We start from the raw sequence: 18,973 nt of genomic DNA, 5'->3' as shown, positions 1-18,973 counted from the left end.
AAAAAAAAAAACTAAGGAAATCTAAATAAGCTATGGATTTTGTTTAGTAATAGTGTATCAATATGAGCTCATTAGCTAAAACAAATGTACCATACTAAGATGTACCATACTAAGATTAATAATAAAGGAAACAATGTGTGTGAAGGGCAGATAGGTGCTCTCTGAACTATCTACTCCATTTTTCTATAAATCTAAAACTGTTCTAAAAAATAAAGTCTAATTTGAATTGAACCAGAAAAGACCCCAAATAGCCAAAGCAATCTTGAAAAAGAAAACCAAAGGAGGCATCAATCCTGGACTTCAAACTATACTACAAAGCTGCAATCATCAAGACAGTATGGTATTGGCATAAGAACAGACACTCAGATCAATGGAACAGAATAGAGAACCCAGAAATGGACCCACAAACGTGTGGCTAACTCATCTTTGACAAAGCAGGAAAGACTATCCAATGGAATAAAGACAGTCTCTTCAGCAAGTGGTGCTGGGAAAACTGGACAGCGACATGAAGAAAAATGAACCTGGACCACTTTCATACACCATACACAAAAATAAACTCAAAGTAGATGAAAGACCTAAACATAAGACAGGAAGCCTTCAAAATCCTAGTGGAGAAAGCAGGCAAAAACCTCTTTGATCTTGGTGGCAGCAACTTCTTACTCAACACGTCTCTGGAGGCAAGGGAAACAAAAGCAAAAATGAACTACTGGGACCTCATCAAAATAAAAAGTTTCTGCACAGCAAAGGAAACAATCAGCAAAACTAAAAGGCAACCTACAGAATGGGAGAGGATATTTGCAAATGACATAGCAGATAAAGGACTAGTATCCAAAATCTATAAAGAACTTATCAAACTCAACATCCAAAAAACAAATAATCCAGTGAAGAAATGGGCAAAAGACATGAACAGACACTTCTCCAAAGAAGACATCCAGATGGCCAACTGACACATGAAAAAATGCTCAACTTCACTCATCATCAGGGAAACACAAATCAAAACCACAACGAGATACCACCTTACACCTGTCAGAATGGCTCACATTAACAACTCAGGCAACAACAGATGTTGGCGAGGATGTGGAGAAAGAGGATCTCTCTTGCATTGTTGGGAATGCAAGCTGGTGCAGCCACTCTGGAAGACAGTATGGAGGTTCCTCAAAAGATTAAAAATAGAACTACCCTACAACCCAGCAGTTGCACTACTAGGTATTTATACAAGGGATACAGGTGTGCTGTTTTGAAGGGACACATGCACCCCAATGTTTATAGCAGCACTGTCAACAATAGCCAAAGTATGGAAAGAGCCCAAATGTCCATCGACGGATGAATGGATAAAGAAGACGTGGTGTACATATACAATGGAGTATAGCTCAGCAATCAAAAAGAATGAAATCTTGCCATTAGCAGCTACATGGATGGAACTGGAGGGTATTATGCTAAGTGAAATTAGTCAGAGAAAGACAAACATCATATGACTTCACTCATATGAAGACTTTAAGAGACAAAACAGATGAACATAAGGGAAGGGAAACAAAAATAATATAAAAACAGGGAGGGGGACAAAACAGAAGAGACTCATAAACATGGAGAACAAACAGAGGGTTACTGGAGAGGGTGTGGGAGGGGGGATGGGCTAAATGGGTAAGGGGCACTAAGGAATCTACTCCTGAAATCATTGTTGCACGATATGCTAACTAATTTGGATGTAAATTTAAAAATAATAATAATAAAATAATAAAAATAAAATATAAAGTTTATTATTAATAATAATAAAAACCAAGTGGCAGTAAAAAATGAAAAGAAAAGTGTTCTGTGTCCTTGCTTTTCCTATGGTTATTTGTAAAGGCACAGGCAAACGAATAACTATAAAACTTTGGCCACTTTGGATGAAACATTCTCGTGAGAGATCCAACAACGGCAGAGCTGTTGACCACCATTTTAAACACAGGACATTATTCCAGATTATCATCAGGAAAAAGAATTGATCCCTACCCAAGGAGGAAGCACTGTGCTAGGATATGTGTGTATCACTTGGTACACTCAAGTGTTTCACGTGTTTCTCTTCATTTCCCAGCTGCCCATGGAGTTAGGTTGGAGTCGTGTGACTGGTTCAAGCCAACAGAGTGTGAGTGGAGGTGGTGTGTGACACGTCTGGGCCAAGGAAGTTAAATGCAGGTGTGCCTCTACCTCCCTCTTTCCCCTTCTAAGTTGTTCTCCTATGGAGGCTTTGTGTCACTGCAAATGGAGGAGGCCACAGGATCCACACAAGACTTCACCAGAGTGAGAAAGAAACCGCTCCTGCATTAAGCCATTGAGATTTGGGGTTCATCTGCCAAAATGGCTATGGTTATTACCCTAAAATACCAAGAGACTGCATTCCCAAATAAAGGCTCCTTCCTCTCTGGCCGAAAGTTATGAATCATAAGGTTTCTCGGTATTTCTGAATATCACTACTTACCACAGGCGATGGTCCAATAGACCAAAGAGTCAGGAGTCTGGTACAGGATTCGGTAAGGAGCCACCCGGGCACTGGAGTCCAGCACGACATCAAGGGTACCCACGAGAAGGCCTGAGGGTGGAGAAGGCAGAAAAATGCTTAAGGGTTTCCTCAGGGCTTCCCCAAATTCCCAGAGGCAGTGTCAACACACCCCTTCGGCTGGACCTCCCAATGGTCTTCCTCTACAACCCTTCTCGACAAGCCCTCTCCTGTCGCACCCCACCGTGACAAAATTTTCATCTTAAACATTCTGATGCTGGCTCTACGTGACTTGTTCCAACAACCACCAAGAGAAACAGCACAGGCTGGAAGGCAGTCTGCTGGTTTCAAAAGCAAGCGAAGGCTAGCAAAGCTGGTAGCTCAGTCTGCATAAGCTGGTATTCATAAATGCCTATTTAAAATAAAAATAAGTAAGGTATTAAGCATTTACATGTTGGTGTCTCTGCTCTACCTACATGAGACCCAATGCGCATTATTTTCTCCCTCTCTCCACCTAAGAAACCCAGTCTTAATTTGAGTAACTTGCCAAGGCCAGGAACTAGTCATGTCTATCTGAGTTACTGTGTCAGGCTGGCCTACATATTATTTTAATCTGCCCCACTTTTCTTCATATTGGAAAAGTATAGTTCAGCTCAGCAACCATCAAATCAGTACCTACTACGTTCAAAGCAAACTCTGTGGGCACAAAACGTAATAAGACAGAGAGTCCTTAAGGTATTTATAATCTAGGAGGAAAGAAGGCCAGAGTCTTAACACTTGTTTAGGAGTGAACAAGGGCTGTGAAACAAGCATTTTCTCATCTCAGTTCCCATCGCAGTGGCAGAGTCCTTTGCCATTTGTCACATCAAACATTAAAATGATTGGAAAGGCAAAAAATGCCAGGAAGGCATCCTGGTAACATACAGTAGAATTCTGTGGGTCAGGAACCTCACTGATCTGTCCGGGCCCTGGGGGAAACTTGCCCACATCATCCAAGTCTGTCCAGGAAGCCTGAATAGCCAACACATGATTTTACCTTTTTATTTGTGAGAAATGCAAATACCCAATATGCTGCTGCTCACTTAAGAAGAGGCAGTGCCTTGGGGAACCTGTGTGGCTCAGTCAGTTAAGCCTCCAGCTCTTTTTTAAGGTTATTTATTTTTGAGAGCAAGAGAGAGAGCATGTGAGAGCAGGGGAGGGGCAGAGAGTGAGGGGGACAGAGGATCTGAAGCAGGCTCTGTGCTGACAACAGAGAGCCTCATTTGAGGCTTGAACTCACGAACCGTGAGATTATGACCTGAGCCGAAGTCAGAAGCTCAACTGACTGAGCCACCAGGTGCCCCAAGCACCAGACCCTTGGATTGCAGCGCGTGCGTGCATGTGCGTGCGTGTGTGTGCATGTGCGTGTGTGTGTGTGTGCATTCTCTCTCGCTAGAAGTGCAAGTCTATCTTAAAACCACCATTCCTCCAAGTCTCCCCTCCAGGAAAGTGTGCCTCTTTTATCTATCCTAAGCTGGGATTAGGCACCAAACGTTTTCTCCACTATTCTAAAATAACATGGACACACACACAAACTCCACAAAGTCAAATAAACTAGATCCCTTACTTGGCAAGATGACTCCAAAATATCCCTATAAAGTAAATGCCCAGAATTATTCCAAGGTCAGATGGAAATCAGCACACAGCAGGACTTGGACTCAGAAGAATCAACTAGAAACTCTGACTAGTTTTCATCTTAAGACAAGGCATTTTATTTTCAATGGCTTGATTTTCTCAATGATACAATGGAGACAATATCACAACTACAAGATTGCTCTGGTAATAAGACAAAATATAATAGGATTTAGGGGCAAGAGGCAGAATAGAATAAGGGCTTAAGAAACCTGGTCTAGAACTTGCCAAGACATTCCTTTGTTTAATTCGACTTATCCTTAGATGGCATGTTTACTGAAAATGGTTTGGAGTAGCACTGATGGTGGTCAAGGCTTAGAGGGGGAGGCTAAAGGTCCAGGCTCCCTTGCTCTGCTACTATTGAAAATAAGTAGCCTCCCAGAAGCATGAACCTGACCCATAGCAGGCTCTGCATAAACTTCTGCGGAATCTGAACCAGAAGTTCTTCTGAAACTGTCACCACCAGTATGTCTTGATGTGTCGTCTTCTATTAATGTCTTGAGGTTCGGTTCCGACCATATCGAATACTTTGATGTGCACCATACCACTGAAATTCACTTCCTTCTGCTCTGGCAGCCTGGGGTCATGGACAGGGCCACTGTGCAGTCACCCAGTGTTCAGAAGAGCTTAGCTCTGACCCTGACTCTGTTATAGCCAGTTCCGTGGTGTGAACATGCCATAACTTCTCATTGTTTTGACTGCCTCCGTTGTAAAGTGATCATACTAGCACTTGCCTTCCTGCCCCAGGGTTATTAGTCAAGAGGCCTATGGGAGATTAACCGTAGGCAAGTCCTATAGTTGTCCTTGGTCTTTGTCCAAGGACAGGAACCTGTTTAGGCTCACTCCAAACCACAGTGACCATAGCCACCTAAACACACCAGGAAAAACAATCCTTCACTAGAGTGGAAATTAATTCATTTGTTTGATCTGGACTGTATAACATACATTAAAAATAAAATCCCAACAGCCTGTAGTTTTCCACAGGGTAAATTTCCACATAATGCCATACATGTGTTGCATTTTTGTTTTCTTTAATATGACATGGATTTACTGCGAAGAGCTCTAATTACTTTTCAATTATCTGCAGATGGAAGGGTATATTAATAGGAAAAGCAGAAAAGAACACCAGCTAAACTGGATTCCCTTCCATGTGACCTAGAAATACAAATACATCACTCATAACTGAGTGTTTGTAATACTTTACTTTCCTTGAATCTAAAAGAAATGAAATTCCCCCAATACTGGAAATGTCACCTACGTTGGTTCTAAAGAACACACACTTCAGGGGCGCCTGGGTGGCGCAGTCGGTTAAGCGTCCGACTTCAGCCAGGTCACGATCTCGCGGTCCGTGAGTTCGAGCCCCGCGTCGGGCTCTGGGCTGATGGCTTGGAGCCTGCAGCCTGTTTCCGATTCTGTGTCTCCCTCTCTCTCTGCCCCTCCCCCGTTCATTCTCTGTCTCTCTCTGTCCCAAAAATAAATAAACGTTGGAAAAAAAAAAAAAAAAAAAGAACACACACTTCAGTCTGGGGTTAGGGAATTCAGTCAAGGATTAGCCTTGGTTTAATGAGCCCCTAAAACAGTGTCATCACAGATGAAGATTCTTCCAAGGGCAAGCATACCTCACTGAGCAGAGCAGCCAACAGAGACAGTCCTGGTTCTGGAATTCTTCAGTCTTGGCCCTGCCATCACCCAACTCTCACACTCAGCCTCCCCGAGCCTCAGTTTCCCCATCCTTAATGTCTCACTAGACTTTTATATTCTGTAACACACAGGAAGGAAGGTCTCTGTGAAGGTTCAACCTGGTCCACTCATCTTCACCACCACAAATATCCCCGATTAAAATTCATCTGCAATATCCATTACTCTAATTAACAAAACCTCTAGTGTCACTCAGAGATAAAGAAAACTGAGTTGTTTAAAGAAGATTCTCCAGGGTGAGGGCTTCTGATTAGATGCCAGCTCACCAACACTGAGTGTGCACTCACAACTGGCACCAACCAGTTGTGACAAACTCCCACCAGGGGCACTTGGGTGGCTCAGTTGGTCGAACATCCAACTTCGGCTCAGGTCATGATGTCGCAGCCTGTGAGTTCAAGCCCCACATCGGGCTCTGTGCTGACAGCTCAGAGCCTGGAGCCTGCTTCCGATTCTGTGTCTCCCTCTCTCTCTGCCCCTCTTCTGCTCATGCTCTATCTCTCTCAAAAATGAGTAAATGTTAAAAAAAAAATGTAAAAAAAAACAACTGGCACCACCAGCTTTCACTAAGACTTAGATGAAAACTAATACCTACCATATGGTTCATGCTGAAATATTTTATTTTTTAAAGTTTTATTTATTTAAGTAATCTCTACACCCCCTGTGGGGCTCGAACTCATGACCCCAAGATCAAGAGTCATATGCTCTTCTGACTGAGCTAGCCAGGGGCCCCATGCTGAAATATTTTAAAAGTTAACTGCAGACAGTATAATATGGTAATACTCACATTAGGCACATATACAATCAGAAAACTGCCGTGAAAATTCTGTGAAAATTTAAGGTACCGGATATCCAGACAGAAAGCAATACTGTGAATTGAGGCATGCAGTTGGCCAGTTGAATCAATAAATACAGTCTTCCACATTAAGAGTTGAATCAATAGGGGCGCCTGGGTGGCGCAGTCGGTTAAGCGTCCGACTTCAGCCAGGTCACGATCTCGCGGTCCGTGAGTTCGAGCCCCGCGTCGGGCTCTGGGCTGATGGCTCGGAGCCTGGAGCCTGTTTCCGGTTCTGTGTCTCCCTCTCTCTCTGCCCCTCCCCCATTCATGCTCTGTCTCTGTCTGTCCCATAAATAAATAAAAACGTGGAAAAAAAAATTTAAAAAAAAAAAAAAAGAGTTGAATCAATAAATACACACTTCCACTCTGTCACTTTGTAACACTGACTAGAATTTGCCGTCTATTTGGAATGTTGTGCTTGTCTGTCAATCCTTACCTCCCACCACCTCAAATGACAAACTCCCAATTATTTAACGCCACCTCTTTCTATCCCTCATCCCCCTCCAAGTTCTGTTTCTGTAGTACCTATTGAATTTATTTAAAATTACTTGCACATTTTGCCTTGTTCTACTTTTCCTCCTCTTTCCAGACGGAGCCCCTTACGGCGGAATCTAACAGACTCTTTCTGACTCCTAGGTCCTGAACTTTGCTTGAAGCACAGTAAGCCCTGAATACACATTTGATGAGTGGATGAGTTAGGTATTTTTAAAAAACCTAAACAGTAATTTATTGCTGTGCTGCCTAAACCCTACTGATATAGAGTCAAGACTCTGGGAGAGGGAAAACATTCCTCCTATACCCACTATCCATGCAGAATACTAGGAGATGGGAAATCTTATCTAGAGAATCCAACCCCCCCCCCCCACACACACTCAAAATCCCCCCAAACCAACCCAGCAATCAGGATTTTCTTAGAAGTCGTATTATTCATACCTCCAAAATGGCTGTCAAAATACTGAACCTTTTATCATTTCCCACACAAAGCATTGTTTTAGCAGCTGTTCTAGTCAACTATTTCTGGTGTTAAACAATCATTGATCGCCTGAGATAACTAAATCAAATTATGGCCCTCAAAATAACTCTTCCCCACATCTACCTATTTATATTAGTTCAGGGGCATCTCATAACATAAAAATGCTGGTTTCAAGGGGATTCAGAAAACACAACAAAATTGGTATATTTAGGTTTCCCATCTGGCTGTGGGCACTGGAGGGTGTGTGACACACAGAGTCATCGCTTGCCCTGGTTCTGTGCCCGGAGAGTGCTGCACATATAGGAATGTGGCCATGACAACAATCAATCACCCACTGATGATCTTGGAATAATGATGTTAAAATGGACAGGATCTTTTTTTTTTTTTTTTTTTAAATGGACAGGATCTTAAAGGTTATTCAGTCTCCCTCTACCCCCTTAGCCACACAGACAGTCAGAAGTCTACCAAGATCATGGCAGCAGAAAACTCAGGGGCATGGGCTCCTGGTGCAGAAGCAATAATAGTACCTTCTCAGAGAGTGCCCCATATGCCCTACGCACTATTTGTTAATGAAATATTTCAAAACCACAGAAGACTACAGGAAATTACAAATGCATGCACCACTACTCTGACTTTAACATTTGTCCTTATCTTCTTTCTTTCTTTTTTTTTAATGTTTATTTATTTTTGAGAGAGCGAGACACAGAGCATGAACAGGGGAGGGGCAGAGAGAGAGGGAGACACAATCTGAAGCAAGCTCCAGGCTCTGAGCTGTCAGCACAGAGCCCGATGCGGGGCTCGAACTCACGGACCGCGAGATCATGACCTGAGCTGAAGTCGGACTCTTAACCGACTGAAACACCCAGGCACCCTTCTTCTCTCATTTTTTTAAACAGAGAAAATGTAACACAGACAGCAAAGGTCTCTTTTGTGCCTCCTTGATCCTACTTCCCTCTCTCCGTCACCACTGTCAAGTTGTTTTGTATTCTTCCCATCCAGGTCCTTACACTTTTATTGTCCCAAGTGTATGTACATGAATGTACATTTAACACTGATATGCATTTTACTTTTTATATTAATGATAAAGAGTAGATACTGTTTGGCAACCTATTGTTTTCACTCAATAATATGATTATAAAATTTACCCAGGTTATACTTGTAAATCCAATTCATCCATTTTAAATGTTGTGTAATATTCACTGTATAAATAAACTGTAAGTTACTCTTTCTCCTAATAAAGGACATTTGGGTTTATTTCCAATTTTTTCCCCTATAACAGACATTGCAATAATTTTTTTTTTTGTATATGATGCTTTAAGCATGTGAAAACATTTTAGAATGGAATTCTTGGGTCATAGGGTAAGTGTACCTTTAAACCTTACTAAACATTGCAAAATTGCTGTCCAAACTGATTGCCAATTTACTCTGACAAGGAAAGCAAGAGAATGTGTTTCTCCATAATGGCCCCAACACTTGGTATTATCAGTTGTTTTTTTTAAATTTTCATCAGTCTCAAGGCTGAGAAATAGTACCCATTTGTTGTTTAAAACATTTTTTTTTAATGTTTATTTATTGAGGTGAGGGGGGGAGCGAGGGCTCTTGAGCGGGAGAGCAGCATTGAGAGAGAATCCCAAGCAGGCTCAGTGCTGTCATCATGGAGCCCGATGCAGGGCTCAATCTCACAAACCAGAAGATCATGACCTGAACCAAAATCAAGAGTTGGAGGATTAACTGACTGAGCCACTCAGGCACCCCCATTTGTTGTTTAAGTTTGCATTTTTCTGATTACCAATCAGTTTGAGTATCTTTGCCTCTTTATTGACCATTCTGGTGTCCTGTTCTGTAAGCCATTTGCTTTTCCCACTGAGCTGAACTTTGCTGGAGAGCCAGTTCAGAAATTCAGTTTACCATTTTGAGGCTTCCACTAATATATACGCTGATCGATTCATTTCACCAAATATACACTGATCTCCCTAAAGCCTGAGAGGCAGTACACTTGGACTTACTTCTTCACATATATATTCTATATAAATGGAGAAAGTGAGATCACATTTGCAAACCTCTTTGCATCACTCCCATGGAAAGTTTCCGTAGGTCACAGGTTCCCACCTCTTCCTATCAGCTGCTCCCAAGGCATTATTGGTATATCCCCTGTAAGTCTCAGTACTTATAGAGGGTACATGATATTAGGCAGAAAGTAATTAGACAGTAACACCCAGAAGCAGCTGCTGACAGTTATAAACTCCAGCCACACCATAGTTTTTTACATGTCTCCTAATGAATCTTGCTTGTAGTTTCCTCCCACTGTGAGCTCCTTGAGGGCAGGCACAGCCTTGTTGATCTTGAATTCCTGAAGCCTACAGTAAGTCCTGATATAATAAGTTCTGGCCAATTGGCCTTAAATAATTAAAACTGCCCAAGAATGATTCACCGAAAGGAGACCAACACTTGAGAAAAGGTTGGAAAATCTCACCTCAGAGAGTGTGAGGCAATACCGATCAAGCTCCCAGTTAAGCTTTGTATCATGGGAGATCAACTTCTCTAATTTCTGAAGTAATTGGTCACTTTTTAATGAATATTGAGATTTATCTGGCACTATGATGGACCAAAAGCAGAGATATTTAGGGAAAGCACAAGTCTTCCTACTCTCTTCCTTTGCAAAGGAAACCGATCCAGAGACTGGCAGTTGTCGCCAAAAAAACCAAGGAATTACTCTGAAGTTTAACCATGTAAACTCCTGCACCCACCCACAGACTGGTAAACAATTTGTTTGCACCCCACCCTGGCCAGGGGACCAGGTAAGAGATTAGGAACACTGGTGTGCGCACAGCCGTGCAGGGGGGATGCTGGCATTGGCAGGTGAGGGGTCAGCTCCGTGGTTATAAATACACCCGAGTTCATAGTGTCACCATAAACAATGAGAAGGTACACATGGGCTCCTGCAGACCAGCTACAGTATCTCTGAGAGACATGCGAGCCATGTCTGTGTTCTGTAAGGAGCTGAGGGACACAGGTTTGTTGGGAGAGATGGCTGGGGCTGGATATGGAGGCAAGGAGTTTTCTCAGTTTTATAACCTCAACGAGTATAAAAGGCGTTCTCAAGTATGGATCCTACTGGCTAAAAGGGAGAGACCATTCTCCATGCTGGGATTCTACCTTCGGTGCAGAACAGTCTGGGCATGTTTTTATTTTCTAGTATTGCATATTTTCTAACCCTTCTAGCATGGTTAGGTAAAAATGATTTCTCAACCCAGTTCAAACCACTGTTGGTTTGAAAAGGCCACCCACAACTCTCTCAACTTCAAAGCCGTCTCTCATGACACCATCCCAGCCACACATGCATCACGGCTGCCTTACGACAATGCCTCTCTCTTGAGGGGAGAGAGAGCCCATCTTACACACACACCACACTCACACACACACTCACACGGGGGTTTGTCACCATTTGTGGAAAGACGGAAGTAATGAGAAGTCTGGTGGTCCAGGAAATATACTGCCGCTCTGTCAATTAGGAGAGTACTTCTCAAACTATTTGTGGTCAAGAATCAGTTTGTTTTTAGTCTCCAATCTGTTATGGACTGATATTTTTGTAAGATATGGTGCGTGTGAAATACTAAAACATAGCTACAGAATGTGAAAGAAGACACAAATAAGCCTCCGATTTTTTAATAATTTAATTCAACAACTTGCTCTGGATTTCTAAATGCTTAATTTCAATTTCTGTTCTGTAGCTCAAGGCAGTGGTAACAAACAGGTTGCAAACCAGTACCTAAAATGGCGCTACATTCAGGAAGATAAGGCTTGAGGGCAGAAATTTTCTCAGGGCTATGTTTATTAGAATCATGCGTATACTTTTAAAGAGCACATTCGATTCTACGGTATACATTTTCATTTGGGAAATTAAAATAATTGTTTACCCACCGCACACAAAAATGAAACTCAACAAAAATCCTTTCTCAACTGAAGGCAATAATACATGAATGGGGGGAGGCATGAGGTTTTCATTGTGTATTCATCCCAAGGGCACCGGTTTGAAGTATGGAAAATCTGCACTCCTGCATTAGAGGAATCGTAGGAGACCCTGACACAACTCTTACCAAGGAGGAGGAGGCTTAGGGGACAGAAAGACAAAGCTCAGAGAGGCAGAGCACTCCCTCTGTAGTACAGCAAAGGAATTCGGGATTGCAAGGTCTTTGACACTCATGTCCATGTAAGTAAAGTAGTCCCCCTTATCCTGTGGTTTCATTCGCCTTGGTTTCAGTTACCCCCAGTCAACTGCCTTCGGAAGCAGATGACCTCCTTCTGACCATAGGTCATCAGTAGCCTAATGCTACATCACAATGCCTGTGTCTTCCACGTCATTTCACCTGGTCACACAGGCATCGCATCATCACACATCATCCCAGGGAGAAGGTGAGTGCAGCACCGTAACGTATCTTAAGTGAGAGAGAAACCACATTCACACCCCTTCCATTACAGGATATGGTTATAATTGTTCTATTTTACTGGTAGTACTTGTTGCTGATTTCTTACTGTGCCTAATTTATAAATTAAACTTTATCACAGGTATGTATGTGTAGGAAAAAACAGTATACATGGGGTTCAGTACCATCCGCAGTATGAGGCATCCACTGAGGGTCTTAGAACGTGTATGCCCCAGACAAGGGGGAAACTACTGCAAACAGAAAGTTAGGGCTCCAAGGGAGAGAAAGAAGCCATGACTTTCCCATTTTCCATCACGGAAGATAAAGCACAAGCTGCCTTATGCCTGAAGTAACTGCAGAAAACTGAAGTCTGAAGAGCGTTTCCTCAGCAGAGACTTGGTCATATAGCCAGGTAGTACGTGCCCTTCAAATCTACCAAGCGCCCTTGAAGGCCACGTCTTCCAGGACCTGCTCCATTTCACCCTGTAGGCCTGTCTCTTAAAGTCACATGCACCTCCTCCTACAAAAAGGGCAATTGGGATTGATTTTCCCTTCTCTTTGGGGCCATGTCTGAGAAGGAATCATTAAACTATTTTAATACATTACCTAGCACACCAGTTAGGACCAGCTACATAATTTGCAGGGCTCTCTGGCGGAAGGGGGTGGGGGCGGGAATGCCAAGTCCACTTGCTCAAAAGGTCTTAAGGGGTGCCTGGGTGGCCCAGTCAGTTAAGCATCTGACCCTCAATTTTGGCTCAGGTCATGATCGCTGGGTCGTGGGAGAGAGCCCCAAAGCAGGCTCAATGCTGACTGTGCAGAGCCTGCTGGGGATTCTCTCTCCCTCTCTCTCTCTGCCCCTCCCCGTCTCTGTCTCCCTCTCAAAATAAATAAATTAACTTAAAAAAATCTTAAGAATTTCAAGACAACTAGTACAACATTAATCCCAGCCTGGAGCCCTTTTAGATGCAGGTTCCTGTGCAACAGCACAGGCCACATACCCAGGAGGCTGGCCCTGACCCCCGCAATGTGTGGTGATCTCATCCCTACGGACAAGCCTGTTATTCTCAGACTTTTATCAGGGACTCAGGTTTGCTCTGATACAGACATATGAGGACAATGAACTGAATTTATTCAGAAAATACTCTAGGCACCTGTGTGCTCTGATTCCTCAAACGAGCCCTCAACCCAGGAAGAGGAAGGTAGATGCATTTTTGTTACATTTACAGCTGCTTCCATATATGCCAGAGGAAGGTGTCTTCGTTCTAATCTGGTCTGTAGAGGCAGGTATGAAAACCTGAACCTGATGGCTTAGGGCTGGCCAACGTCAGCCTGCAGAGTGAAGACAGAGGGGCCTTTTTGGTGCTGGTGGGAGCAGTTCATCACTGTGAAGCCCACAGTCCCTAAGAGATAAGCCACATCAATGACCTTGGGGAAACCTGGGGGTGATGCCCCTCAGACATCTTCTACTGGATGGGCCACATACTGCCCCAAGACCACTGCCAACCCTTCTTCTAGTTCATGAGACCCCCTTCTCCACAATGAAGGAAATCATGAAATAGGGGCAATTATGAATTTTAAATTACATTTAGGTAATGACCTAGTATGTCTAAAGAAATCATAGTACATCTACGCAGTGATAGACTTTTTTTTTATTATTATTTGAGAGAGAGAGAGAGACTGCGTGAGCGAGGGAGAGAGGCAGAGGGAGAGAAAGAGAATCTTAAGCAGATTCCATGCTCAGGATGGAGCCCGACTGAGGGCTCAATCCCACGACACTGGGATCATGACCTGAGCTTAAATCAAGAATTGGACATTCAACTGACTGAGCCACCCAGGTGCCCCATAGACATTTAAAATCATGCCCTCAAGTGATTATTTAATGACCTGGTGAAACCTATCGAGTATGTTATGTGAAGAGCACAAAACTATAATTTTTGTCCCATATGATTCCCAGCAAAATATAACATTACCATATTATAAAACATAACATGCATTATTTTTAAAGACTAAAATTAACACATTGGTGAGTAAAATAATTTTCCTTGTTTCTGTATTCTTCTGTGTTTCCAAAAGTTTCTCTAATGTACATTCAATACTTTTATGATGTAAAAAATATTTTATCTCAATTACCTTCAACCTTCTACTCTGGGCATTTTTACTCAGAGGTAATAGCGTTAAGTAAATACGTGGTTACTGTGTTTATAACAAAGCTGCTACTTCATTTCATAAAGCCACAGGTTAGTAATTTTGTTGCCAGAACGCAATAGGACAGGTAGGGGCAATATCTAAATGAGTGGCATCCTCAAAAACACACTTTGATTGAGAGGGGCCTGGCCTTTATCTTTTAGAAAATTTTTTAAAGTTCCTTTTTCCCCTCTAGTATATGAAGTGCATCAATACTGTAAATTGACACATATTCAACCACACAGCACCATTTTGCTTAACTCAATTGTAGGGACTGCGTGTTTAACAACTAGCTCATGTCAGGAGTTTATATTCCCCAAATAAAAACTACAGACATTAAATGAATGAAATTAATTTCGCTACTTTCATTACAGAGTCTTCCTTATGACTGTAAATACCCACAGTTGGGTTGTATGTAAGCCTTTGGTTATATATAAGCAAGGCAAAGAAAGAGGCTATCTCTACATCGGAAATGTCTGGAATAGGATGTACATTAAACTGTTAATAATGGTTACTTCTGGGAAACGACATTGATATGGCGAGACACCCCACAGGGAAGCAATCAGACTCTTTTGACTCTTAACTGTGTCTTTAGAAGTAATTTTTATGCTCTTGGAACTCTATAAACCTGTACTCTTGTTCATGGATTCTAATAAGGAAATGATACAAGAACTAATAAAGTTACAACAAAATATCACAACGAATATCCTGCTCTAAGATATTATACAAGATGAAACTATGTAACCAATCTGCTCCTGCTACTTTCTGCAATGGACTCTTGGCTACCCTAAGAATTAGTCACTCTTGGCATGCCAGGCATGGGGGTGGAGAACAAGACTGCCACAAGACAAGGCTGTCTTTCACCAGGGACTCTGGTTGATGCTAACACACAGGACTCAAAGGTAGCCTAGAGTGAAAAATGAGGCAGGCAATCACAACCTCTTCAAGGGAGCGTGAGCTGAGAAACGCCAAGAGAAAAGCCAAGTAGCTACAGAAGTGGAAGATGAAAGGATTTCATGAAAAGAGTATGTAGCACACAAGCCAGAAGACAGGAAAGCGGAAAGACCGAGGTAAAGAAAAGATGTAAAGCAGAGGTCAAGAGAGCCAGCCGTGGGCAAGAAGAGAGAAGAGGAGAAGGCAGAGGAGCAGCACGGGATCCCTGGCAGCGGGGAGGGGAGGAGCCGAGCCACTTCCCCCACTGCCCTTGGCTTCCTGTCGGCTCTCCAAGCCTGGTTCCGGTTCCTGTGTGTCCTGGCTACGAACACCAGGTACTAGAGGTAACCTGAGTTCCTTGCAACCCAAATAGCCCAACGAAAACCCTAGCTAACCTTGCTCATCTAAGATGAACTGAGTAAACATTCCCTTCTCCTACAGCAAGACAAGTGCTATGTAATAAAGTATTAAGGCAGCAACGGCCAAGTAATAACATGCTTTCTAGCCCTGCATCCCCAAATTCCAAAACATAAAAATAGCAGCTACGCAACTGTAATTAAAACAATCATGCTGCCTACAGCCGGGAGACCCAGGAGCAGCCCAGCTTCATGAGTGGGAATTTGGTCTGACTGTATCACCTTGAAGGCACGCACCTCCACTTGCCTTCCCTCCTCAGAAGAACTACAGTCCTAGCTCAGCCTTAATGCACCTGAATAAGACTAAGGGATATTTCACAGAGCAAAGCTAATCTGTGACACATCCAGTGAGAGCGACTTTCACCTAAGGCCCAGATAAAGCTTTAAAGAGAAAACTGAGCTGGAAGGACCTGAAAATAACAGAGACTATCGTGGCACCAACAACTGGAGAAAGTAAACAAGGCAGAAATGACCAAATATGGCGTGGCTTTGCAAAGCCAGGTGTAGAGCAGCAAGTAACACCCTTATTTTGTCAAGTTGCCCGTTATAACACCATGTCCTTTCCTTTTATTTTTATTTTTATTTTTTATTTGTGAGAGAGTATCAAGTGGGGGGAGGAGCAGACAGAGAGGGGGACAGACCCAAAGTGGGCTCTGCACTGACAGCAGCAAGCCGATGTGGGGCTCGAACCCACAAACTGCAAGGTCATGACCGAGCCAAAGTCAGATGCTCAACCGACTGCGCCACCCAGGCGCCCCCGTGTTTTTCAGTATATATGAAAGACCTGCATATACAGATGAGTCCCTTATGGAATACATTAGATCCAAGTGAGATTTCCTAAGAAATAATAGCTCAGGTATGGCCTAGAAATAGCCTATAAGTTCTTTGGGAAAATACTGATAATGGATGGAAAAAGGGATCACTGGCAATAGCAAAGGCAGTATACTGAGGTAGGGGGAGCATTCCTTTGCAAAGTGATTTCAAAGTCACTTCCAAGAAACGGTTCTTTTTTCATGTTATTAACAATGTCATCACACAAGAGACACAGAGCAGTAGGACTACCAACAGCATGACACCAGCAGTGCCACTGCCTCATCTATCCTCAATTAGAGAGTGACGAACAAAGATGAAAGGTGGGGAAATTATTTTTTGTATTATTTTTTTACTTAATTTTATTTATTTATATTTATCTATTACTCTTTACATTATTGTTTTACTAATAAATGGGGAAATTAAAATAATAAAGGTCTTGTTATGTTTCTGTCACCCTGAATTATCTTTTACACGTACCTCCATCTGTAAGCAGGAATGACATACACACACATACATATATTGCACACACACATACTATATTATGCTCGTTGAAATAAGACTCATTTAAACTGAGTTTAGAGTAGTTGGGTTCTGAAATGACCTCTGAAAGTTTGTTTTCTATCTTTGGATTTAATGAAATACAATGATGCAATGAAAGAATAAGATTACATCAAAATAAATATTTTAAAACTTAAAAATTTTTTAATGCTTATTTATTTTTTGAGAGACAGAGCATGAGTGGGGGAGGAACAGACAGAGAGGGAGACATAGAATCAGAAGCAGGCTCCAGGCTCTGAGCTGTCAGCACAGAGCCCGATGCGGGGCTCAAACCCACAGACCGTGAGATCATGACCTGAGCCGAAGTCAGAAGCTTAACTGACTGAGCCAGCCAGGTGCTCCAATATTTTAAAACTTTTAAAAAAGATAATCACATGCAAGAATTCCTTTCATGCCAATGTTTCTCAGGCAATATACTCTTTGAATAAACACAGAAATTTTACTCTTTCAGGTGGTTATGCTAAACATCATGATTCTGTACAGAATCACCTTATGTTCCCTGATCCAGAAGATATAAGCAGAAGATTTTTGTCCCAACTTTCCTTTCTGTCATTTATTTGAGAGAGAGAGAGAGAGAAATAGAAAGAGAGGGATAGAGAAAAAGCCTACGGTTTTTTTGTTTGTCTTTTGTTTTTTTTAATTATCAGTTATAGGGGCACTTGGTGGCTCTGTCGGGTAAGGGTCCGACTCTTGGTTTTGGCTCAGGTCATGATCTCATGGTCTGTGGGTTCGAGCCCCACATCGGGCTCCGTGCTGACAGCTCAGAGCCTGCTTGGGATTCTCTCTCTCTCTCTCTCTCTCTCTCTCTCCCTCCCTCCCTCTCTCTCTGTCCCTCCCCTCTCGTGTTGTCTCTGTCTCTCTCAAAATAAATAAATAAATAAATAAATAAATAAATAAATAAATAAATTTTTAATAAAAATAAATTATCGGTTATAAAATAACAATATTTAAGATGCTTCTTCAAATTTCAGCAGCCTTCTTTTTCATAGCTACCACACAAACGATTCAAGAATGCCAGTGATTGTTCTCTGATGGCTAATTCACCATCCCTTATCTTTTTAGATATGACTTCCCTATGCCCATTGTGACAATGGATGACTCTCAAATTCATCTCCCAACAGCGTGTCAGCTGTAGTCGCCAGTGCAGGGACAGTCCTGGGCACGATAAGCTGAAGCAAATGCTCTGCTGAGAAGCTCGGGCACAGTGAGGCATCACATCCCAGCCCTTCCTGGCTGCAGAACTGTTCCGCCACTGGTCGAGGGCCAAGGCCTCTGAAATCTAGAACACAGACTACGAAAACAGATGCTTTCCACAGCTCAGTCACATCGTGAAGATTACGCACTTGGGAGAGGCGTGTTTCGTGCACTCACAGTTTCCACTGGGTGCAACACAGTGCCATCTAGGAGAGACAGAAAGCAGGGTTCTGGGTTCCCAGGTCCCCACTCCTTAATTCTCTGTCTCCTAGGCCAGGAGATGGTGACAAATGTTTGCTGTTGCTGTTGTTTGTGGGGTTTTTTGCTTTTTTGCATTTTCAGAGTTTTACTGAATATACAGAAAGGCCATTCTCTTGAGGGTTTTTTTGGAAGACACATCATACCACTGGAGTTTGGTGTTGAAATACACTTTCAGCATTGGAGAGGTATATGGATTCCTCAGCCCTTAGTGGAGCTGAGTGGGGTCTTCCCGTGTGTAACCTGCAAATACCACCATTTTCAAAGTGTGCTATGATATGAAAATAGGTGAAAAGCTCTGTATTAGATGAAACAAAGTACACAAAGCTTACACTACAAAATTCCTATACATTTAATCTCAGTGTATACTGACATCATTCAATTGAGCTAATAGTATGCAGTTTTTCCCACAGTTTGCCTGTAAAGTTGTACCAAACATGCTTTAGTTTACTTAAATGCGATATACGTATTTTTCTTTTTATAAGAAAAATACACCGAAATTTGTACATTGGGAAGTGACTCACGTGACATTTGCCTGAT

At 42.4% G+C, this 18,973-nt stretch overlaps 1 protein-coding gene across 3 annotated transcripts in view; it reads right to left on the bottom strand.

Moving 5' to 3' along the window:
- Positions 1-18,973, bottom strand: part of TBC1D9 (TBC1 domain family member 9) — a 117,187-nt gene that overhangs the window by 65,174 nt on the left and 33,040 nt on the right. For all 3 annotated transcript variants that reach the window (XM_040473356.1, XM_040473365.1, XM_040473371.1), the window contains exon 2: positions 2,459-2,569. In XM_040473356.1, the coding sequence (XP_040329290.1) occupies positions 2,459-2,569 (111 nt within the window). The remainder of the gene's footprint in view (positions 1-2,458; positions 2,570-18,973) is intronic.

The sequence above is a fragment of the Herpailurus yagouaroundi genome, unplaced genomic scaffold, assembly GCF_014898765.1.
Source record: "Herpailurus yagouaroundi ecotype Mexico unplaced genomic scaffold, PumYag 28, whole genome shotgun sequence".
In the NCBI taxonomy this organism is placed as follows: domain Eukaryota; kingdom Metazoa; phylum Chordata; class Mammalia; order Carnivora; family Felidae; genus Herpailurus; species Herpailurus yagouaroundi.
The sequence above is the reverse complement of the archived record's forward strand: the minus strand, read 5'-3'. Positions and strand labels throughout refer to the sequence as shown.